This window comes from Homalodisca vitripennis, chromosome 4 (assembly GCF_021130785.1).
Source record: "Homalodisca vitripennis isolate AUS2020 chromosome 4, UT_GWSS_2.1, whole genome shotgun sequence".
Taxonomy (NCBI): Eukaryota; Metazoa; Arthropoda; class Insecta; order Hemiptera; family Cicadellidae; genus Homalodisca; species Homalodisca vitripennis.
In genome coordinates, this window is record NC_060210.1 from 14,851,057 (window position 1) to 14,877,946 (window position 26,890).

Consider the following 26,890-nt stretch of genomic DNA (forward strand, 5'->3'; position numbering starts at 1 on the left):
TTTGTTATTCCTTGAGCAAGCCGGTAGAACACTATCTATTACTCATTGAACATACTGGCAAATCATTATCTGTTACTCCTTGAGCAAACCTATAGAAATTGTCTGTTACTCACTGAGCAGACCGGTAGAATATTATTTGTTATTCCTTGAGCAAGCCGGTAGAACACTATCTATTACTCACTGAACAAACTGGCAAATCATTATCTGTTACTCCTTGAGCAAACCTATAGAAATTGTCTGTTACTCACTGAGCAGACCGGTAGAATATTATTTGTTATTCCTTGAGCAAGCCGGTAGAACACTATCTATTACTCACTGAACATACTGGCAAATCATTATCTGTTACTCCTTGAGCAAACCTATAGAAATTGTCTGTTACTCACTGAGCAGACCGGTAGAATATTATTTGTTATTCCTTGAGCAAGCCGGTAGAACACTATCTATTACTCACTGAACAAACTGGCAAATCATTATCTGTTACTCCTTGAGCAAACCTACAGAAATTGTCTGTTACTCACTGAGCAACCCGGTAGAACATTATTTGTTATTCCTTGAGCAAGCCGGTAGAACACTATCTATTACTCACTGAACAAACTGGCAAATCATTATCTGTTACTGTTACTCACTGAGCAGACCGGCAGAAACATTATATATTACTCACCGAGCAGGGCGGAATATTATTTGTTATTCCTTGAGCAAGTCGGTAGAACACTATCTATTACTCACTGAACAAACTGGAAAATCAATATTGTTACTCCTTGAGCAAACATACAGAAATTGTCTGTTACTCACTGAGCAGACCGCAGGTCATCGTCTTTAATAATGGAACAAACCGACAGATCAAGGGTTTTTTATCCTAGCAGCCAACTTTCATCCAAGCTGTGCCTTTTGTTCTCTTAGGACAAGAAACTTGCACAAAATTGCACTTAGTCCTATAAGAACCTTAGCGCTGCTTCCGGAGTGACAGGGTATTCAGGATGGGTAAGGTTGGGAGTATCAGCCGTCTCCTATGATCCATGAGGAAGAATTAGGACACTAATCTCAAAGTCATATCCCCCCAGAAGAAGGGGAGGCAGCTCTGAACCAGCCTTCCAGTCAAAGCAGGCAGGGGGTGACACCCTTGATGTGGCTAGCAAGAACCTCTGATACTCATGGAATGAACCCCACCAACTCCAACAGTCATCTCCCGCAATAGACTAGACCTATCAAATTACCCTTGCACCCCAGAATCACGACATCTGCGGTTAGTGATGTTCCGCTCCTGGAAATCCATAAGGTTATCCAGATTTAAATGATACATCGGTTTTTGCTGTGCTCAGTGGTAGGTCCAACTGGAAGGTATAAACCAGCCAGAAGTAAACCCTGCAAGGTCCCAGCTGTGCTTAGTCTCGGTCAACATTAACAACTCTGCCTTAAAGATCCTCCGTATTACAGAACCAAAACTGTTTTGACAAATGAAGATAAATTGAAATAGATCAACCATTTTCTATGTGGACACCGGTTTAATCGTATAAGGGATACGTAATACAAACTGTTCTCTGTTGCTTTTCATAATGCCAAATCTAATACCGTTAATTGCAACTCAAAGCACGATCACACAGTTCAGGATATCTCGGGCTCGCATGTGGAGAAAAATGTGAGTGATGTGTAAACCTCGATAGTTTAAGAGTTCACCTGCAGCTTGAAAAAGTACATGACGATTCTAGCGCTTCAGCGTGTTGTTACACTTTACTGTGAGTTGTGATTCAGCTAGGACGCAGACTTGGGCTACTAAGATTTCAGAGAACTAGAAAGGAAAATCTAGTGAGTTTGTAAGAGGTATTCTTTTGAAGGTCGTTCTCTTATTAGGTTAATTCTTCTTCCTATTCCCATGAGCATAGGGAATATATGTAAAGGGTTCTTATAGAATAGAATAACAGGGAGCCTGTAGAGTACAAGGTGGAAGAGAGGACAAAGTGGATAGTGCTAAGACTTTTTCGACCACGGACAAGACATGAGCATGCATGTCATCTGTAACTACAAGGTATCAATCAGTACGCAAGGACACAAGCCAAGTAATAAACTGCGCAATGACCGTTTTCTCGACGGCGGCGTCCTAGTGGGATGGCGTTCATCCAAAAGTCCGAAAAGATGTCAACATAACCACCGTCAAAAGGTACGGTACGTAAAGTTGATCTGTAATCGTGCCAGATGGGCAGCCATCTATCTGAAGCACCCTGTTTGGAAGCTATGTGTATTATTTACGGTATCCTTGCCACACGAGGGGTTTCCCGTGGAGGGAATTGCAGCACTATCGAAATCAGTTTTGCCAATGTTGGAATGAATTTCCATTCAAAACTGTAGTCTATAAAGCTATCTCGAGATATCTATCCTTCGGCGAAACAGACAGAATAGCAATTTGCAAGTGATACGATTTACTGATGCGCAATCGAAAAGTTAGTACCGCAATCCGATTAGAGTACAATAGTGATCTCCGTATAATACCAAAGTACCCCTTTAAACCAAGAGTTTGTAAAATGTATGATTTGATTGAGATATAAAAATATTATTAGAGTTAGTGAAACTGTCAAGGGATTTTATTATTTTTCTCAGAAGATTTGGAAACCCAGCCTACTCCCTGAATATTCTGTCCTCTGGGGTCTGCTCCTCGCTGGCTCGTCGCTGCTTCGTGGCTGAGGGACCAGTATGACTGACCCTCACAGTGATGGTTGTAACACGGTGACGGCTCCTTCCTCTCCCTCCACAGCGACATTCTCTCTGCCCGCCTCGATCCCTATCCAAACATCTCAAAATTGCTCACATAAATTTCCAATCCCTTCTAGGACATATTGATGAGGTCAATTCAATATTCCGGTATAATAATTTTGACTAATAGGTATTTCAGAGACTTGGCTTAAGCCGGTAGTTTTGTCTCATGAAGTAGCGCTCCCTGGTTTTTCACTCTTGCGGAATGACAGGATTAATAAAAAAGGCGGTGGAGTTGCGCTTTACGTGCGGTTGGGTTTGAAATACAAAACTTTTATATTCCTCACCTTCTGAGTATTCAGCTAAGCCTGAATTTATGCTAGTTGAAATTTTATTTCCAGGTTATGAGCACCTCCTGTTAGGATCTGCTACCGGCCTCCGAGGGTAGGATTCATGGTCGATTTCGAAAATGCTCTCTTGCGCTACATGCCGACCTACACTCGTGTCTTGGTGATGGGGGACCTGAACACAGACCTTCTAATGACTAGACGCAACTATGACTACAATCAACTGACTACTATGTTTGACTCGTGCAATCTGACTATACTGCCATTGAATCCCACACATCACACTGCTACTTCCCATACCTTACTCGACCCTTATGGTGGTCAGTGATCCTTCCGAGTCCTCCTTCATGGGCAGCTTCCAGTCCCTGGTATCTCACATCATGACCTCATATACTGTGTTCTAAAAACTAAAAACTCCTAGTGTTTAAGTCTTTGTTTATAACCTACAGAGATTTTAAAAATATTGATGAGTGTTCTTTTGCTTGTGATGTTGCAAATACGCCTTGGGAGTCCATTACCCACCTTGAAACAGTCGATGAAATGGTTGACAGGTTTAATTCCTTTGTTCTGGGTCTATATGATAAGCACGTTCCATTAATTACAAGGAGAGTTTTCTAAGAAGCGCCCCGTCCCCTGGTTAACACCTGCTATACGCAGTCTTATGGCTCAGCGCGACTCTTTGTACCGCAGAGCTCGTAGAACTAATGACCAGACATCCTCGCTCAGTATCGTCAGCTCCGCAATAGAGTTAAACAGGACCTTCGTAACTCTCGGCTGCGATATATTCACAGTTTGTTTCCTGATAAAAGATCCTCATCCACCGAAATGTGGCGGAATGTTAAATCTTTAGGTATGGGCAAGCGGAAAATGGATATTCACTGCAATATTACCATTAAACGAAACTTAATGATTTTTTTATTACTGCATCACAATCAACTAATCCAAATGCTATTGAATCATTTCTGCAAGAACTAGACAACCAACCTCCACCCATCTTCCCATATGAGAAAATTCATATTTCAACATATTCTCCAGGTTGACACTCTACGAGCTATAAACAGGATTAAAAGTAATGCCACCGGAACTGATAAAATATCTATTAAGATGCTGAAAAAGATCCTTTATGCTGTGCTTCCTGTGGTGACTGTTATATATAACAAATCTTTAACCACTGGAGTTTTTCCTGAACATTGGAAGTCTGCCCTTATCCGTCAACAAATAAAATTTCTTCTCCCACTGAAGCAAAAGATTTCAGACCAATCAGCATTCTCCCTGCTCTCTCAAAGGGTTTGGAAAGAATAGTGCACTGTCAAATTTCAATATTCCTAAAAGAAAATAATATTTTGAATAAGTTTCAATCAGGATTTCGATCAAATCATAGCACTGAAACGGCGCTTCTCAGTGTTACTGATGACATTCGCCAAGCGATGGATAGAAGTCAGTGCACTATTATGGCATTGTTTGATTTCTCCAAGGCATTTGACTGTGTTATATTCGGCTTGTTGTTGAGAAAGCTGCGTGCTTTAGGATTTTCCGAGGTTAGTATTACCTGGATTAAATCTTTATCTCTCGAATCGGCGGCAGTGTGTGAGTGTGGCTGACAAAGTATCTGACTACAGGATTCTCACTGGTGGTGTGCCGCAAGGTTCAATACTGGGACCTCTTTTATTTTTACTCTACGTAACTGACATTTGTACAGTACTTACATTCACTAGATACCACATGTACGCTGACGATTTACAAATTTACGCCCACTGTGGGGTCCGTGATATACAAACGACAATACGCAACATAAACTTTGACATTCAAAAACTTGTGGAATGGACAACGAAACAACGGACTGAAGCTTAACGAAAACAAAACCCAAACAATTGTCATCTCTCACTCACGGACTAAAGAACTATATAGACACAAATAATATGCCCAAAATTACTGTAAACAACGTTTCTCTTCCGTACTGTGACAAAGTAAAAAATTTGGGTCTAACTATGAACACAACTCTTGGATGGTGTGATGCTGTTGTGGGCATCTGTAAAAAGGTGTTTGCTTCAGTTCACTCACTAAAGAGGATGCAGCACTTCTTGCCAGAACGTGTGAAACTTTTTACTGGTAAAAACACTGATTTTTCCTCATTTTTTATATTGTAAACTCTATAATCAATGATATGACTGTGGATCTGGCTAACAAAATTGCAGCGATGCCAAAAATTACTGTTTACGTTTTGTATTTGATCTAAGACGTGACAATCATATAACGCATATCTATATTCAAAATTCCATTCTAAAATTGGCCGATACAAGATTATTAAAAATTTCTTATTTTGGTGTATTCTAGTCTTAACTCTGGAGAGCCTATATATCTGGCTGACAAATTCAAAATTGATCTCTGAAACGAGCGCAAGAGAGACAAGAATGGCCTCATCAATGCTTCTTATTCCCCGCCATCGAACCTCAAACTTACAACAAATCATTTGTCGTTACTGCTTGTCGAGCTTGGAATTCCCTTCCTAACCATATTGTCAGTAGGGAGTCGAAATCGGTTTGCAGCCTTACTGAAAGCTAAATTGCTAGAAACGAATGTCAGCGACGGGTTAGTTGGGGTAGGTTTTGGAGGACGGATAGGGTGCTAGTGAATGTGTGTATGAATTTTTTGTATGAATGTATTTATACTAAATTCTTAAAGATACCTTTATTATATAATTTTGTTTTATTTTAAATGTACAGTAGTAGTTTTATTTGACTTACGTTCTATATTATTATATTAGGGTTTAATTGTAAGACAGGGCCTTATGGCCCTAAATTCGCCCTTTTGTATATATAATACAAAATAAAGTCATTTGAATTTGAATTTGAATAAGCAGCTTCTTCTGCAGTATCCTGGCTGCAACTTACACAATCAAAGGTAGTCAAGGTTACTGGAGGAACTAATATAATATTCCTGGAATAATTCCTGTTTTCCAGCAGCAATTAGCGATCGGATTGAGAAATTACAAGACATTAAGATCAAAAATCCTCAATTTGAAATTGTATTCTACATAATCGTAACAAATTATCTTTTTATTATTAATGTATGGTTTACGTTTATTGATGACGGGAAGTTATAACTTGATTAGTTTCTCTGTTTTCAGCGGATGATTCCTGTACTATTGTTAAAAACGAAGACAATATTTACTGTTTTTTTCTAAATTATAACCTAGTAAAGCAGTAAAATTATGTATAATTTATAAATTTAAGATAATATAAATCATACATAATATTTTATTTGAGTAATTTCTCAGTTTATGCAGCAATCCGCAATGCATCTGTACTGTCGTTTCAAATTCACGAAGACTTAAGAATCCAATAAAATGCATCAGTAATAATTATAAATTTCTCAGGACTAGACATTCTATTAGTGAAAATAGTAGTTTATTTTATAATCTTTAAATTTAAAGTTTGCTAAGTGGTTAAAGACATATTGTAAAGATGTGTATAAGCCGATGACATATTTTTAAAATTATTTAGACTAAAAATAAAACTATTATTTTCAGTTGTGCACAAATGATAGCTAATGTAAAGTGCTCTTTATCAACAGACAATTATAAAAAAGAAGCAAAGAAACCTAAAGAAATAGCATTATTTAATGGTTACAAAACTGAAATTGGCAACATGATAAAAAAATAAAAATAAAATCATTGAAAGACATTCTAGAACAACTCTTTATCAGACTAAATACAAAAACCCTGAAAGATGGATCTGTTTCTAGCAACAACTTTACTACAGAAATTACTGAAAGTTTAAAAAATCATGCCAATATTAATTTATCCTCAAATTCCAAAATCAAACTAAAGAATATATTAGGAAATCCAAAGAATAAAATATGATATATAATGAATAAAATATATAATTATGATGAAAATCCTAGAACTTATCAAATTAAGTGTGACAGCTGTAATTTAAAATACATAGGCGAAACATAAGGTAAGATTATAGAGAGTCAAGGAAAATAAAGCATATCTGAAATATCAGCAAGAATACTGAACACTGCTTTTCACAAGTAAAATTATTGAAAGAAATCCAAAATAAAAAATTCCTCCATGCTTAGTGAACTATGTTTTATTCAGAAGAGCCAAAATGATTTAGTACATAACAAACTTGGGCCTTTGAAAATTCACTGTTACTGCCTTAAATTTAATTGAATATTAATTTGTACATATACAGTAAACATATTTCATTGTCTTAAAAATTTATCTCGTTAAATTTTTAATGACGTGTTTTGAAGTACTAAATTGTTTGTACTATTACTTTAACCACTTTTATTTCAGTTCTGTGGGTCTTATGATGTGTTCATTGAACACGAAAGGCCTCACAAAAATAAAAGGATTATTGGAGCAATTGTTTTTAAATTAAGTGCACAAATGCCTCAAAATAGTAAAAAAATCAAAACCATCCTTCTAAACCATTTATGAATAAATATTAATATGTTACATTCGGAATTCGTATGCATTAATCAACTTTTAATCATATTTCTACATCTCCTTCTAAATTTTCATCCAATTACAGATTACGGCTTAATATGGGAGACATCAACTCATTCAATAATCCATTCAATCACGATGTATTATTATCATTTTGTATTTAGATGGATTATAGTCCAGACTGACACAAACGTCTAGACACTTCTTAAAAAGCTATTACTTTGGGACATATGCACAGTGTTTTCTAAATTGTCTGCTTTTATACCAAAGACTGTACAACGGAGAAAAGGTTTTCAACACCGACGTTGTGCGATGAATTGCAGGCGCCCGCAAAGAAGCAGTATTGTGTAGCGGATTTCGTGATGTAAAATGCAGGCACTCCACATTTGCTACTTCACAACACAGTATTTATTAAAACGAACGTTAAATTATTTATATAATTCCGAACTTCCAAACTCAAAACGTTTGCTACATCGAGGACCAATAAACATTGAAATTGTGGACTTTTGTACTATTAATCCGCTATAGTTGATCGGGATGTCAATTTTCACAAAAAATAAAAGTTTATTTTCTTACTAAATGTGTTAAAACGATTTTGAACGAGGTATTGAATTAAAGGTGTTTTTCGGTGACGCTTGAAAATACGTTGTCACTTGAACCCGTAAGTTAAAACTAGCCTGCGAAATTCCTACTTATAGTAAAGCAATGCTCTTAAGGGGAGTCGGATGGGCCTATCCCCGCAATGTTAATTTGATGAATTTTAGGTACTATTATCTTAAAAACTATAAATGGTAGCCAGTTAATTTTTTTTTATTCTGTTCCTTGTACTTTTCTTAACATTTTGAATACAGGGTTATAAAAAATCTTTTCAGATAAACGTGTTATTTTTTTTCTTTTTATGCAAAAAATATCATAAAAATTGCAATTTACTCTGATGTATAAAATTAAGTACTGAACATAATGCAATAATATGTATTCAAAATGTAGATTATTACTTAGGGAACAAATTAAAAAAAGAATCAACAGGCTACCTATAATAGTTCTTGAGAAAAGTGTACCTATCGAACAAAAAACGTAGTTTTACAGAAAACGCATTTGAAGTTCATTGTAACCAACTCTATAAAAATACAAAAATAAACTACAGTTAATAGTGTCCAGGGGCATATGCTGGGTTATCTGGATCCTCTTCTTCCTCAAGCAACTCTTCCAGTCTTAATTTGGTTAATTTTGTCCTCTGCCGGCACTTCTTTTCTAATTCCTCGATGGCATTTTCTGCTTGTCGGATTCGGATCTCATCTTTCTGTATCATTTGTCTGACCAAATTGTTGCCAGGCTTGTAGCCTAATTGTTAGAGCTAAACATCTCACAATATTACCGTGATTGAAGCAAGCAACAGCCTCATATACACCTACTTCAAGGGTTGACCTTAGCATAAATGTATTTTTAGGAAGTCGAGACCAAATTATGTTGTTGACGGATTCATTGGGGTTTTGTGTACCTCCGTGTAAACATTTCCTTAGAAGGTCTGGTGAAGCCAAGTACCTACATATTGGTTTTATTTTGTCCATTACCACTTTAGGCAGGTGGAAATGATCTTTATGATCATAGGCCTCCTTATTGGCCATCGCTCTCTGGTACTTGCACGTCAAAATCTCTTTGCAATTCTTTAGAAAAACAGCTATAAAAAAAGAACTAACCATCAGAAAATCTTAAGTGAAGTATTTTCTGAAAACGAATTAAATAGGGAATTCAAAATCACAAAAAAAAAACAATTTTCTCAGAGTGTGAAGCTGCTTGAGATTTTTGTGGATCCCAAGTTATCCTGGAATGTGCATGTAGAGCATGTTTTTAAAAAGATTAAGTAGAATTGTATTTTTGTTCAGACATTTAAGACCATTAGTTTCTAAAGACCATATAAAAATAGTATATTACGCTTTATTTCAAAATATCTTCTCATATGATTTGCTTTTGTGGGAAAATTCATGTAGAGTAAACAGTGTTTTGTTAGCACAAAAGAAAGCTATCGGAATTATGGCAAAAGCTGATTTCAGATCTCACTGCAGGCCACTTTTTATCCAAGAGGGCATTCTGACTATTGTTAATATGTTTATTTTTCTCTGCTTGCAGCATGTAAAGAAAAACGTGCCCTACACCACACTAAACAGTAATGTACAAATGCATAACGCAAGAAACAGTAGCAAAAATTGCTAGACATTTCACCAGGCTCTCTAAAGTATTAAATGCTCATGAGGTTGTAAGTATAGCCTACCTAAAGCTTTTTAACTGTTTTTCTCAGAGTGCTCAACATGTTAGTAGATTTAAGAAAATAATGCAAGCCTGGTTGATTGCAAATCCGTTCTATAGGCTGTGTGAGCTTTATGAATCAAATGTTGCTGATGTAGACTTTGTGTAAATATTCTCTTTTTTAGATATGTCTTAATTTATTTATTGTATTCTACTGGCTGACCTGATATCGTATATACAGGTAAGCGGTCCCCTACTCTTTGCGCTGTATCTCAAAAAGGGTTGAACGTACATAAAATTACTTCAGACAAAAGTTGAAGAGAATTTTCCGTTCTACAATTTCTCTAACCACCTTCAAAGTCATTTAGCGATTTTCGTGACCTTTGACCTCAAATATCTTAAGTCGCGTACACGTGATTATATGAGACTTTTGAGGTAAGTTTTATACCATCAAAATAAAGACGTATGGAAATGTTTAGCTTATTATCTTTCATTCCGAGGTTGTCCTTATTTAACCATACTAGATGCACACAAAAGCGTGCGTAGCGGCAGAACATGTATTTGTTAATGAATTCCTACGAAATATCGGGCTATTCCGAGTCTTCCAGTCTTTAGTGACGGTTCCGATGATAACTTGTAACATCTTTAATTTAATTGTCACGCAGGTTTGTCAAGGATAACTCTTTGACAGACTAAACAGCTGTGGAACGCGATGTGGTCGCGAGATATCGAAGGCTGAGATATGATCAGCTGATCGTGACAGCAGGAAACTGCCCGGAAGAATCTTCCACACTTTCCCTCAGAACCAATCCGCGCAGGTTTATGTGATGGTGCATAGAGAGTTCTCTTTTTGTCCCGATATTTCTCCCTGTTAACCGCATCGGCCACGTCATGCCCTCGGACGTGCACGATTTTCGAGACTGCTTCTCGCTTTTCATTTTTTGGACCAGAATCATATAGCATTCTTACTTATAGTCTACTGAACTACGGAATTAAAATATGGACTAGTCTTACCGGCGTAGTCGGAGGAAATAGGTGCATTTTGTGAAATATTATTAATTTATTCTCATGGAATCTACTTGATATCTCAGAAGCCTTTCGAGATTAAAAAAATCCAAAATTTTTAGGGGATTGTTTAAGCATTCCAGAGCAGTTTTAGTTTGTCTCTGGGTTCATAAATAACAGAGCTGTGCATTTGTAATAGTTTAACGGCCACCGTAATAGAAATATATAGCGTACTAAGCTGGCAAAAAAAATCAGTCGAAGTATACAAAAGATCAATTTTTGTGCCAAGTTTGAACTTGTTTCACCATTTCTATTGTCAATTCTAAGGGACGAAAACGTCCGAGATACCAAAACATTTTAAATATAAAATGGTTAGTTAACCTTACAAAGCATTCCAAAACACTTGGTTTTTTCTCTAGGTTCACAAGTAACGGAGTTGTGCATTTAAAAAAACTATAAATGGCCGCCATACTGTAGGCTATTGAAACGAAATGGTATAATAACCAAGCTGGCCAATGAACGTAGTCGTGAACGTATCTTAAAAAACACACACAAATTTGACATCTTAATTGTATGACCTAATGCCGGAATTAATGCATAACTTTAGTCAAGTCAAAAAGTGGCAATGTCTTTGTTATTCGTTCAGCTTATTACACAATTTACAGAGCGTATTTAGTAGATATTTTGTCCCAATCTTTAGCTCCAACCTTTGCCGGCTTTTATATCCGTTCCATCTGAGTTCATTCATCAAAACACTAAATAACTACTTGAGAACCGAACCTTTGAACTCTTGGTTAAAAAACTGTAAACTTTTTAATAGACCAACAAGATGGTCGGTTATGCCGTTATATTGCACTAAAACAGAAATACATACATTAGTTATATTACATCATTACGGTTTAAGATACCACAGAGAGAGAAATAGAGAGCTATAATGCTAGTATAGCATGACGTTAAAATAAACTACCACAATTTTGCATGCAGTTTCACCTTTCATCCTACAATTTACATCATTGCTTACTCTATGTACCTGCTCCTGCCCTGCGGGTTGTACAAAAATCTACAGTTCAGGTATTGCAGCATTGATAAGAAAGATAAGATAAGGCTACTGAGCACTGATAGCTTTATTTGATATTATAGCAGGATGAGTTGCAACATGTAAATTATCAGATTTGGAAACTAATTATAAAGGAAACTAATTTTACTGTTCAAACTAAGGTACTTTATTACTATTAATCACTTATTTGACTAAATTTAGTGTTCATTGTATTATAAGTTTTCCTGCTTTAGAAAGACTATTAAGAGATTTTTGTGTTGATGAGAGTTATTTGTTATATTATTTTTATATAATTCCACAGATGTAGACTCATAAGTATATTAATGATTTATTTAACTTATTGTTCAATTGTTGTTTGTTGTTTTAAAATATTTAATTTGATGAAAGGTTCCAAAATATCAGGCCTACTGGCTCATAACCAAGAATAGACAAGATTTACCTAAACAATTAATCAATGCTGATTTTAGCTACCTATTTAACTTGGGTCGTTAGTTAGATATGTTATACTTAGCTTTATACAAATATCACTCAAGTTTTCAATAACATCTCAATAGTTCTATAAAGCTTGGTACGTAAATAATTATTTAAGGTACCTACATATTTACTCACTGAACATTTTAAAACCCTTGGAATAAGGAATTAGTAATTTAACGGATTGACAATAATGCCTCCGATCCTGCTGATAGCGACTAAGGAAAAAATATTCATCAAGATAGCGCTTGCAAGTAAAAAATAAAAATTGTAGAGGGTCTTATATTTAGTAGAGCAATTCTAGAGCTAAAGTATATATAACAAACTGACCTGAACATTTTGTCCTCGTAGGAGTACTTATCCACAAGTGTTACTGATTTTGGTACAGTGTATAATTTGCGCTTAAAGATGCATTGAGGAAATCTTTAAAAGAGGTTCAAGATTGTTATAGGGAATTTGGGTAGAGTAAATATTAGTTATACAGATTTAGGTACCATAATATAGCTACCGAAGTTATCTGGTGTAGGTTTTTTTCAATACTAAATTTATTACAGGTAAAAATAAAGATACAAATAATATTCAAACTTGTAGATGGATAGCATATCAAAACACTAAATATTGTACAACACATTTAGGCGTCATACAGAACAAAATGTAATTTTTTAAATAATTAACGACGCAATACCTCAATGGTTATGTCTTGACCAGAAGATCAATGAAGTAAATCAATTTAAATTATGATATACAAATTGATGGTTACATAAATATTTTTTATGTAGACTTTGTATATTTTTGGTGCGTGATAAAAACTAATTTTTCAAATTTTTAACATTGCTTTAGTAACGATGATTGAAACATTGTAAATGACACACTGTTTCTCAAATAAGGCCTTGTCGATGAAAAATACTTAAAAACCTGTAGTTGCTCATAAAAATCAAAAATTTTTCTTTAAGTAACATTATAAATTTTTCAGTATGATGAAATCATGAAACTGTGTCATAACTCTTAAAATAATACTGATACGTTTTAAATTTAAGTTATAGTAAAATATATTGAAAGCGTAAATATCAATTCGTACGCACAAACAATTTCACTAATTTCAGTTGAATATTTAAAATAAATAGTGTTTACTTAATTCAATACTATACACAATACAATAGTATATTTATAAATTATGTGCTTTAGGAAAACGGTACAGAATAACAAACATAATTGATTATCTGACCAGATGATCCATTAAACACTATTTTTACCTAATGCAGTGAATTGGGGTTTTATAAGTCAGATAGACTGTAGGATAGTACAGATTTACAACTCTTAAAAATAATGTAAAAATATCTTAGCACATTAAATAATAAAACATCATAGAATAATGAAGGCCTATCAAACATTTTCTTTTAGCAGTTTTTCATTTAAAAAACTATTAGCACAAGGAAACCGATTAGTAAAGTTATTGTAAAAATGTTAAGCTATATCCATATCTTTAATTGTTTCAACAAAATATCAAATAATAGTGGAAGTTATATACTAATAGTACATACTTTATAAATTGTGATTACACTCTGTACATTTAAAACACCAAGAGAATCTTGTGGCAGTATTTTCATAAGCTATAACATCCTGAAACTTCCTGGAATTTATGTATTACAATTCAATTTTTTTTCTCTTTCATGATGTACATACAAATAATTATATTTTATAAAATTACAAAAATCAAAACAATGAAAAATTTTTTTTATGTTATACACAGGAACAAAATTCTACAGTAAATTACCAAATTGTATAGAAAAATAATAATTTATCAAGAAATAAAAATAAAAAAAACAGTCATTCATAATAGAAAAATGTTTAAATTCGGTAAATGCATTGAAAATAACAATGTATGGAATCAAACGTATGAAAAATTAAAATTGTACCAATGATGAAGTAAAATAGTATGTAATATTTAACATTTTAAATTTTGTAATGCCTATGCAAATGTTATTCATTCTAACAAATTTGAATTCGTCAATAAAGCCCATGAAAAACAGTAAAAGAAATAAAAAATGAATCTTTTAACACACTGAAGCACAATGAATTACAATGCAGTAGCACAATGAGAGTAGTTTCACTCAGTTTAGAGCTGCAGGGAAGGTGTTAAACATGGAACCATTGAAGCAACTAATAGGGCTTGATAATTTAAAGAGTATCTATGTCATTACTGGGTAAGCAATAATTTTTACCCAGCAGGCATCACTTCTGGGTGGTTTATACCTTCCAGTTGAACCTACCACTGGGCACCGATGTGTCACTTAAATCTTCAACCTTATGTATGTCCAGGAGCGGCACATCACTAACCGCAAATGTCAAGATTCTGAGTTGCAAGGGTAATTCAATAGGTCTAGTGAACTGTGAGAGGTGACTGTTGGAGTTGGTGGGGTTCGTTCCCTAAGTATCAGAGGTTCTTGCTAGCCTCAATAAGGGTATGCCACCCTCTCCCTGCTTTGACTGGACAGACTGGTTCAGAACTGGCCTCTCCTTCTTACGGGGGGACATGACTTTGAGATTAGTGCCCTAAATTCTTCCTCATGGATTATAACAGGAGGCGGCCCCTACCCCCTTCAATTGGCGGCCCATACCAAGCTTCTTATCCTAAGAGAACAAAAAAGCAATAATTCTTTAATGCATTAAAGAATTAGAGCAAATAATTTCTATTGTTATAGTTAGTTTTAAAAGAAGCCTCATTTGGAGAAATCTTTTGATAACTGCCAGAAACAACCTTTAAAATTTTTCAAACATACTTAGTGTTTTGAAATCCATATTACGGTTGTCAAAATGTGTATCACTTATTTTGTCATTTAAACTTTTGTACATTCCTTTAATATTTGATCTGAATTTAAAATTGTGTTTAGATCTATAAATTATAAATTGTTTTAATTTTAACGTACTACTCACCTATACCCATAACAGGGTTTGTACCACATTAAGTCCCATGGGTATTACAAGGTTCTACTACACTAAAGTTATTCCATCCAGCCTAGAAGCTTTAGTACAGTGTATTACTCACAACCGAGAGTTGCACAACTTATATTTTTTCCTCTAAGTTAGTGCATTTGATTTAGGATTGGTTGTAGATTGTTTTGAAGCAAAAAAAATTAGGTATCACCAATGATATTCATAGGCATATAATGATAAAATTATCCTCCAAGGTCCATACGTATCAATGGTGATACCCGTATCCAGTATTCGCAACTGATTTACACTTAAAACTCTGATGTTTTATGCCCTCCAACTGTTTCATTGTGTGACAAATGTGGTAAGTAAAGGAAAAAGCAGATAAACAATGTAAGTATAATCTATATCTTGCTTTTTGCTTACTCTTATTTTACTGTTGGTATAAATCATGAGAATCACATTTAGGTACATGTATAATCAGTGATAACCATAGGCTGTCAACAATGACTCCTTGGAATCATCATTGATACCCAAGGGACTCGACATGTCAACTAACTACCTCAAACCTCAGGAGGGTTCACTTCTGGCTGGTTTATACTTTCCAGTAGAACCTACACTGGGTACAGCAAAAACTGAAGTGTCACTTAAATCTGGACAACCTTATGGATGTCCAGAAACAGCACATTGCTAACCGCAATAAGTGTTAAAGGCAGTTGCTAGCCTAAATATAAGAGCTTGCCACCCCCTGAAGAAGCTGGTATAGAGCTGGCCTTCCCTTCTTTTAAGGTGACATGACTGAGATGCCCAAAACCTTTCCTCATGAATCTCAACAGGAAGTGGCCCCTACCTCCAATCTTACGCATCCAGAAAATCTGTCACTCTGGAAGCAGTGCTAAGGTCCTTTTAGGACTAAGTGCATTTCCTAAGCTTCTTGTCCTGAAGAAAAAGTCCTTAAATGCACTTGCCCTCCTGAGTGCACAAAAACTATCATATAAATTGCAGTATGTGTTAAATCATACAACTCATAAGGTGGATTTTATGATTATATTGTAAACTAATTTTTTGACGAATTTACAAGCTACAAAACATTCACTAACCTTAACTATCTATTTAGATGAATTGACAAGTCCATTGAGTTATAACGTCCTTAAATTTAATTAACTTTTTAAATAATTACACACAGTAGCGTAGCCAGAAATTTCGTTCGGGGGGGTCCGAAACCGGGAGACGTTTTGTGTGTTATTTGCCAATGAGTTCACTGGTAAAAGGTAAATACCAAAAATATGGAGCTTTAGTAACTACGCCTTATAGAAAGTGGAAAGATGTAATAGGCAAATCTCTCACAGTAACTCTAGTAGCCTACCACAAATATTCTTGTATAGCTACAGAAAATTTACGTTAAATCGTTAAGTTCGATTCTGGCCGAGTAGAAGGCACCAAAGTGACGTTGGATTCACTGGTTAAGAAAGAAAAAGAACAAAACAGAGGTTCACTCAAGCGTATAATTGACACAACTATATTCTGTGGAGAAAATGAAATACCCCTTCGGACACATTGGGCCACTGACGGCCGAAAACCCTTTAGAAAAGGAGGGCAATTTTCGAGCGTTGCTCGGGTACAGATCAAACTAACGGTCGGAAAATGCACCGGAAAAACTCTACTGATTAGAAGTTCGGCTACTTTGGATTTCACTGATTGAGGTATTTATGAATGAGTTATAATGACGGTTTTTTGTACCATTACACTGTAGACGAGTATATAATTATCGGAAAAATCAAAAAAATCACTTTCGGTCGGAAATAAAATACACCTGAAAAATTCTAATGATTAGAACTTCAACTACTTCGGACTTCGTATCTGTAAACGTGGTATTTTTGATTGAGTTAGGACGACGATTTTTGTTATCATTAAACTGTACTCGACTACCTATATAATTATCGAGAAAAAAATCACTTCCGGTCGGTAAATACCGAAGAAAAGCGCTCTACTGATTCAAGTTTTGAAAAATTTGGATTTCACTGGTTGAGGTATAAGTAGTACTTATAATTATGTTAGGACATTGATTTTAGAGATTAATTCAACGCCGACTAATAAATATATAATTATCGAGAAAAAAAAATAAAAATAATCAATTCCGATCGGAATATACTAAGGAAAATGAAATAATACCTCAGTCAGTGAAATCCAAAGTAGTCGGAACTTCTTATCAGTAGAGTTTTTCCAGTTGTATTATCCGACTGGAAGTGATTTTTTCAATTTTTCTTCTATAAATATATAGGTATTAGTCGGCGTTCAATTGATACCCAAAATCAATGTTCTAATATAATTCCAAGTACCACTTTTATCTCAACGACTCAACCAGTGAAATCCAAAATCGTCAAAATCTGAATCAGTAGAGCTTTTCCTCGGTATTTTCCGACCGGAAGTGATTTAATTGTTTTTTTCTCGATAATTATATATGTATTAGTCGGCGTTGAATTAATACCTAAAATCACCGTCCTAACATAATTCTAAGTACCACTTTTACCTCAACCACTCAACCAGTGAAATCCAAAATCGTCAAAACTTGAATCTGTAGAGAGCTTTTCTTCGGTATTTACCGACCGGAAGTGATTTTTTCCTCGATAATTATATAGGTAAAATGTACAGTTTAATGATAACAAAAATCGTCGTCCTAACTCAATCGAAAACACCACGTTTACCTCAATCACTGAAGTCCAAATTCGTTGAAGTTCTAATCAGTAGAGTTTTTCAAGTCTATTTTCCGACCGAAAGTGTGATTTTTTATTCCCCCCCTGGACCCCCTCCCCTTCGCTACGCCACTGATTACACACCTGACAGTAGATTCAATTTAAATGATACTCTTTTTTAAATTTTTTACCTGAGTATTAAAGTGATTGTTAGCTGAGCTGTGGGAGTTACTAAATCCTAAAATCAAGTGTCTGATTTATCTGTCAGCTGATATATTAGAATACTACAAGTAATACTTGTCACTCAGATACGACTCAGTCTGCTTTGCTTCAATAATCTTTGATCTATGATCCCCTCCACCTCAACTACCTTGAATCAATAACATTTGTGTTGGCAATAAACATAATTTTAGGTAGGATGCTACAACAAAGAAAATAATGGAATGAAACCGAAAAGTGACAAACAGTACTAAGAAGTTTGTATATTTTGTTGGTTGTAGGATGGAGAATCTGCCAGACCGTGCAATCACGAATATTGCAGTCTACTTGAGACCACGGGAGTTGATGGCTTGCTCTGCAGTTAGCAGGAAGTGGAGGGAAAAGTTCAACATAGACAAGGTCTGGGAGCCCCATCTTCAGTTTTTAGGGAATTATTACAAAATTCAAGAAAAATACAAAGAAATGATACTTTGCCCTCCGTATTTTCAAACTTTAGTTCCTTTATGTGCAGCGAGGGAAAATTACATTAGAGACCAGTGTCTTCGCTTCAACTGTAGAACTGGGCGTTTTACTGTAGAATCCTTCAAGCCAAAATCCGGAATATTTGTCCACAGGATTGTTGACCATCTCGATAAAGATGGAAATTATTGGCTGTTTTTAATTACCGATGTTACCATAGAAGTTTGGAATGTTACAAATAAACCTTACTTCCACTGCAGTGTCTCAGAAAGATTGAGAAATGTAGACACGCTCTACGTCATTAATACAAAGATTATTGCGGTATACTTAGACTATGTTCAAGTGTTTCTTTTTGAACCCCCGAATTTCATACCTATATTTTGCTGCTGCTTTTTCTTCCATGATGATGTCGTAACACTTGATCCAGGGGACCCTATTGGAAAAAAGTACCATTCTAATATGAAACATTTTGTAACCGATAACATCTTACTCGGACACACAGCATCAATTCGTAAATCGTTCCTATCCAACACAGAATTGCACATCTGGAATTTGGATACTCTGGTGAAATTGGAAGCATCCACTATTGTCCAAGAACGTATCGTGCCTTACGTAATAGGAGATCAAGATGATCTCAAAGGTTTTATCAAATTTGAATATTTTAGAGGTGATTCATCGTTTGCACTTGTTGCTTTAAATGAAGAGGAGAACGAGAAATGGAAGGCATCGGCTTTGATTCTCCGGCTTGACCCACCGCGGGTTGTAAGATTTCTGCATAGTTTCGAGAGAAGTAAGATCATCTGGTGTAGTAAAGTCAAGCGGGTTATTGCTATAATCGGATTCAAGCATAACACAGGCTATTTTTTGTGTTTACTGAGCGATTCGGGAACAGAAACGGCACTGAAAATCCTGAACAAATTGGACGTTATAGACCTTCATCAGTTTTCATTTACTAGTGCAAAGATTTATGTAAAAACTATGAAAGAGGTGATGATTGCTGAGGTTATGTCTGACAGACTTGTGGTTCACAGCTGTTTATACGATGACCAGTTATCTATAGAAAGTATCAACGTTACAAACATTTTTCTGTTTTCTTCATGTTACAACGGTCAAGTGCGACTATGGGACATAGATTGTTGCTTTTTCGTTAAATCGTTGCCTTCTATCAATGGGATGATAGACATCAGTACAATCACTACATTGAAAGATGTACGTTTTCCGCCAAAAATTATTTGCACAAACGTTGCAGGCAGACACGTCAATGTTCTGAGTTTTTGGTGATAAAATTTGGGAACACCTTGTGCTAAGATTATCCTTAAACATTTCAAGATAAGATCATTCTATTTATTTGTTAACATACTGTACAGGATAATTGTTTATTGCCTTTATTATTTTGTGTTACAAGATGGTATAACATAGCTGCATTTTTCGTAACAAAAACAAACTTTTTTGTTTAATGACTATTCCACTGAAATGATTGTACATCATGACCTATTGGTAGGGTTGTCATATGGTAATGTAATAGCTGATGAGCCCCTACCATGGGAATGGTCCAAGGATGACCTCCTGGAAATATTTTGGAAGTGAAGTATTAAAAACACTTTTTGGTGCATTTTGACACAAAGAAGCAATGACAGGCTCAATTCATTAATATTATTGTATAATTCTCAAATGCTTTACAGGAAATGTTTTTATTATTTTTTTTTCATATTTAAATTGTAAATCGCATAAACTTACACAAAAAGAGTAAAAACAAAAATATAAAACAATATACTTCCATAATTTTAATTTTTTGAACTGCACAGACTATTGGACAAAATAAATAAGGCTTGTTTGCTTATTTTATTGAAGTACATACTTGAAAACAACTGCATTAACATAGTATATTTTGTAATCAAACACATGTTCTTGTTTTAAGGGCAATATCTTTTTTAATAAATCTGTATTTGATCAAAGATGCTAATTAGGAAATCTTTCTTTAAGACTAATTAAAAATACACCTGTATTATTTTACATTTGCTAATTCTGTCTTTTTATATGTATCCCATCAGTGTCACAATTAATACATGTTAAACATTAAAGGCTACGAAGATTAAGTCTTAAACACTGGTTAAATTGCTGTATAATAAATGTCCTTTAACAAACAGATTATAGAACATATAAAAAAACATTTCAGTATGGTTCCTTTGCTCCTCGATTCAGCTTGGTTCACTAGTGTCATTTGGGCAGTTGACGTAATGTTTTGTATCCTCAGGTTTTAACAACATTTAATAAGGATAAAAGCTAGCAAAGATTCCTACCAAAATAATATTAAAGAACTTAGTTTCTTGTGAAAATTCGCCGGAGCTTTATTTTTACACTTAAAATACAGTACGGGGAAATCCAGTACAGCTGCTACTGGTTTTAAAATATCCTTTCTTTAAAACATACAATTGATAGGTTGAAAAATGTGGCATTTGATAAATAGCTATAAAACCATTAGAATATGATAGTATCTGTTTTAAAAATTTGAAGGAATCGATTACTGAAGTTAATTTGTTGTAGAGAGGCCACCCATAAAATTAATCCAAAATCAACATCATTATAACCTAGTACAAAATATTTTAGATTTATCTTTAAGAAACAAGAAGGTTTAATGGCCATTAAATAACACTTTGTTACAATAGGCTTCATTAACATAATTTACAGTTACATTAAAATTATCTAAATTATACTAATCCTACATTAGAATTAATCATAATTGTCATATTTTTACTTGAGTGTTTATAAGTATCAATTTATATTAAGTTAAAATGTCTTTGGTCTACATTTAATACATTAGACAAGTTGAGCATATTTCTTTTATATACTCATGAATTGAGTAAAAAGATTTGAGCTTCAACCAAGTTGAAATAACTCGTTTGAACTTATTTATTGGGAAATCCTTTATATCCAGTGGTAGCTTGTTGAATATTCTAAATTACTGACAACTGTAGCTATTATATGTCTTAACCAGTCTTACTTTGGGTGATTAGATTTGGTTCAAATCTGGTTGTAATCATGTAAACACTTGTGTGAAGTAAAAGCATTAGCAGTAGCTCTAATGTATGTTAGGATTTGTTAATTTATAAGGTCAAGTTTATTATTATTGATGTATGCTTAGTTCTTTGTACCACCTACTTATTGACAGTAATGCTTAAAATATTTTAAGTAATGGATCCATTACAAATAGCAATGGGAAGTTAAATCTTAAGGTGATTTATTTGATCTCAATTGTATTAAATTATTTAACCTTTCTGTAAACATTGACTGTGTTCAAACTATTGTGTTGAAATAACTTGTAAGAGATTTATATTTGTTGTGACTGACGTTGGATTAACTATTTACAATTCTACGAAGGTTAGGTTAAAAACTTGATTTATTTGTAAAACTGTATTTAATGTATCTGTGTTATTTTTTAAATATAATATATGTTAAATATCTTGGTGAGTAAACTTACCAAGTTTTCATGGCAGAACAATTTTTGTACTCATAAAGTTTTAAACAAATTTGAAAGACTGAAAAAATAAATACTGCCAGCCCCATACCATTGTTATTATTGATAGCCAGTACCATACAACCAATAATAACCCATCCACATTATTATTGGGTGTTTAAGAACTGGAATAATAGTGATGTAGTGTCTTGGAACTCTGTAATCTTTGCTAATTTACAATTATAAAATTTGTCAGATAAATTTAACAATTAGTCATTGGCAATTAATGTTTTATAACAGTATTAACATATTTCACAATGCTAGCTAGGATCAGGAAGAAATTCAATTTCAGTTCTAGTATATTTGATCTAATAATACTGTTGATGACAGTTTATATTGGTAGTTCACAATATATGTTAAAAGTATTGTAATTTATTACGACTGTATATGATCCACAATATTAGATATATTGTTTTCATGTAACATTAGATAAGAACCATAATTTATTGAACACTATGAAATGAAATATAAGATAAATGCTTGTATGCAGCATTTTGCATGGTCCTCTTATTTATTCGTGTTGACGAGATTCTAGGAGTCCAGAAATTAGTATTAGGTCTTTACAAAATGTAAGTTAATGTGGATTTAGTGTAAGTGCTTTACACTTGTTTTTAAAGTTTATACATGTACTACTTTGCTTTGTAAACAATATTTTTACCTTTTGTGTACAGAAATAAATTATTGCAGTTTTATAAATTTGTATCTGAGTGAATCGTGTTCACCTCCAAATTCCAGTATCCTGCAACGGATTACAATATAGAGATCAGGATGTTTATCAACAAGGTCATTACTCTCAAACTGATAAGAGCCTCAGAGTACATTAAGACTCATTTACATATCTCTTAACTGATAGTTGTAATTTACATACCATACATTTTTTCAACCTGCACTAGTTTTCAACTGCTTGGAATATTTCCGTGAATCCGCACAAATCAGTCCTCTAGCTCACATTCCATGTTGAATATAAAATAAACAAATACATTGAGTTATGTTGTAGTTCTGGCTGAAAGAAAAATGAGAGACTCGCTGCCTAGTCAGCTGATTGCATTCCATTATTATGTAGCTATGGTGGGAAGGGTTGATTCAATGTGAATGTTGAGTTTAGCTCCAGTTCACCTTCTTTTAAGTGCAGCGTCTGGATTATAATGCTGTCACATACTTGACTCCTGAAATCGTGTTCATCTGAAGAGATCCAAAAAGTTGGAAATTGGTGACGAAGAAGCTCAAAATGAAATTTTTACTTTGTTTTGACATCAGAGATATCTAGAGTACAAAATATAGTGTAATCTAGGAGAAGTATTCTCATTATGTGCACTGCGATGTTTTGGACACAATCTCTAAGCACAGTGGAGCAACCAAGTTTTCGACACATAATGTTGAGTTTAGCTCCAGTTCACCTTCCTCATAGTGCTACGTCTGGAATCTAAACTTACCACACGTCGGTAAGGGGTTGTAAACATGAAATGATTTTGAAAAACTCTTCAATGTACCTTTATCTCAGAATCATATCTCATAGAATTTTGGTCAATAAAATTTAGAGTGTTATAGAATCTGTGAAAATAAATTCTTCCAGTGAATAAAAGAATTGTGTAAAAGCCATGTACAATAATTATTCAGGAAAACTTTTAGGTCATATCTTTGAACTAATGATAACAAATAATTTTTTTATATATATATTTACACTTTTATAGAAATTACAGATTGTTGTGGTTAGTTGGTTAAAACATATTAGTAATACCAAATTCTTTTGCCTTGTGTTGTACGAGTGATTGATTATCTCTATGGGTTTTTTAGTAGTCTGGGTTTTGGAAATTATTTTTCATTAAATCAAAAAGATACAGATGTACGACAGTTTGAGCAGTAAAAAAAAGAGGTTTACAATGTTTTAAACTATGTGAATTAATAATTATTCGCATAGACTTTTATTGTAGAACGAGTATATTATTAAAATTTGTTTACATTTCCGAAGTTTATTATTATTGATGTATGCTTAGTTCCCATCAGTTTCCCAACACAATTAGCCCATACCTAAGAATGGACTGAAAGAAACAAAATAAGGAATTTGGATATATTCATTATTGAGATAATAAATAAGGTTCTCCTATCATAATACTCAATATTACTCATGATAATTTAGCAGATATAAAATTAATGTTTGTCCTAATTTAGATTTGTATAAATTCCTAAGAATTTTGCATTACTAGAAAAAGTACTGTGAAAATCGTAGTTATTATCAGTCAGCCTTACACTGAATAGAAAATTCTGAGTTTTTTGATTCATTGAGCAGAAAACCATTGCTCTTAAACCAGTTGGAGGCTTCTGAAATAACACGTTGTTTGTTTCATGTTTTTGAATGTTTAGGGCATCAAAACAAAAATTACACATTCAGCCCTTTATCTTACTTTTTAGTTTCAAACTCTTCCATCAAGTTTTTATAACAAAAACGTATCCAATACATTCCCAGCATTAAGCACTGTGACCCACAGCATTCGTTTATTAATAAAGCTTACCGATACACTCGCTTACTAAACAGTCTACACTCTCCTAGCACACATTTATTGTCAAGCTTCACCAGCGATAAAATATTTATATTATTATCAGAACCATATTTAACAATGATAATAATTTCAATTGGTATGAACATGAAATATTAATGACTCCAGAGATTAAGCCACATTTGTACCTGTATTGTGTACCTGGATTGTATTGTATTATGGTTCACAAAACTGAAATAACATTTACATCTTTTTACCACTGCCGAAATTTTAAAGCATGTGGATATGTTAGGTACCAAGGACTTCAGGCCACATCTTTTTACCTGCTCTGGCTACTTTAGAATCAGATGCGTTTAAAATAAATTTAGACCAAGGTCCCCTTGGTAATGTACCTCTCAGCATATGCTGTTCCACCTTGGTTTGGGGGAAGTAAGGAATTGGACTGATGGGACTAACTTTCAGTCAGAGTGGGACTCGAGAGGTTCCTTCACCCTTCCCCATCAATTATAAGAGTGATTAACCCACACTAAAAAGTGGCATCTTTGACGTACAAGGATCGTTTTTTTAACTTCCGGTTTTACGCCATTATGGCCATACACATCGTGGGTCCATGGTGTGCACAGTAGTCGAGCGTGCATCTTCCACGCTATATTTGTCTCTGTCAAGTTCAAGTAGTCAGTTTGCGCTAAGTTCCAGTTATATAAACATGCTGCCTCTATTGATTCTCCTGTCAATTGTGAGTAGAGAAGTTTTATTAGTTACCTTCTATGTTTCTTCAGACTGGAACAGACAAGCAGGAGGCTACGTCGACAGAGGCAGCCAAGCTCTTCGAAGGCTGCCATTACCCAACCACAATCTAACCGAAAGCCTCAAGTAAAGCTTACTGGCATATTCTGAAGATTATAAACAAGATGCATCTTCAAAATGTCTTTTCAAAGCACTATCTTTTATAATATTTTATAGACATCACTACACAAATTGTGTTTTTATAGGCTGAGTTGTGAACTGCTATTTTGTATGAAACTTAGATTTAAAGGGTTAATTCAGCACTGAGAGTGTGTTACATGATGATATTTCTCTGTGGCTAAAACCGACACTCCTTTTAAAATTCCAAGCCATATTAGAGGCCCCATACAATTACTTTTTTTTCCTTCCTGAGGGAAAAGGACAGTTTGTCCCCGTGCTTAGTCCTAAAAGGACCTTTGCGCCTCCCTTACTTTAATCTTTATTACTAATCTAAGTAATTGTATTTGACTTAGAAAGGTCTGCACAATTAGTAGAACAAGCTATAATTAAAGCCTACGAGAAACACTGCCCTCTCAGGCAAAACAGGCTGAAGAAAGACTTGCCATGGTGGACTGGGAGGTTAGAGAAACTAAGAAATAAAACTAGGAAACTAATATAATGGGCAAAAAGGACAGACGATTGGTTCCCTTATCTACACGCCCAAAACGAATATAAGCAAGAACTTAGAAGAACCGGGAGAAATTTTTTGCAATAACATTAACAGCCTACCTAAGGCTACGAGGCTTCAAAAAACTCTCCAAACTGATCACACTAACCCTATGGGGACCTTAGTAAAGGCCTTACCTTAGTAATTAATAAAGATTTTCTAGATTAGTTAATGTTATTGAAGTTTTCTCTCATCGAACTGATAACAAGGCCAACATTTAGGGATGTTCAACTATTTTTGTTTAGAAAGCAGCCACCTCAAATGTTTCATCACATAACTTTGTAAAATAAGAATACTTTATCTCTTCTATAACCTGTTTTCGTATTTGCTCTACAAATATCAATAAGCTCATTTTGAAGCGGAGAGCAGCTTTTTTTGGACTTAAATCAATGAATGTATTCATTTAAGACAACATTGCCAGTATATACCCTACATTTTGGCAGGGCTCTTATATATACTTATGCTAGACAACGGAGTTTAAAATAGAAAAACATTACACATAGCTATTTGTTAGCAGTCTAAAAACTACAAATGCTCTAATTCATTTGATGATTAAAATTAATATTAAAATATTTAAGGGAATAAACAACTTTTTTTGACATTAAAACATCGATGTGAACATTTTTAAGAAGATAATAAATATGTTGTGGCATCGTCTAATGAATTAGCATTGAAGAACTACCAAATTCCTAGCGGAACTAAAAAATTGGAGATTTGATTCTAGAAACTAGAAGCATGACCAAACTGAGGTTGCAGGTCATTAGTTAAGAACTGGATTCAAATATTAGGAACTAAAGAACTGCAGATTTGAGTCTATAAACTAGGGACATGACCAGACTGAGACTGTAAGTCAGTAGGTAG

General features: G+C 34.3%; 1 protein-coding gene across 1 annotated transcript; it reads left to right on the forward strand.

Moving 5' to 3' along the window:
* Positions 1-11,835: 11,835 nt before the first annotated feature.
* LOC124358968 lies at positions 11,836-22,783 on the forward strand. The gene is made up of 2 exons (XM_046811255.1): positions 11,836-11,955; positions 18,390-22,783. Exon 2 carries the CDS (start codon positions 18,391-18,393, stop codon positions 19,846-19,848), a length of 1,458 nt encoding a protein of 485 aa, XP_046667211.1. The 5' UTR covers positions 11,836-11,955; position 18,390; the 3' UTR covers positions 19,849-22,783.
* Positions 22,784-26,890: the final 4,107 nt, after the last annotated feature.

Excerpts from the sequence above, each read along its gene's own strand:
- LOC124358968 (XM_046811255.1), top strand. The coding sequence starts at position 18,391 with ATGGAGAATCTGCCAGACCGTGCAATCACGAATATTGCAGTCTACTTG.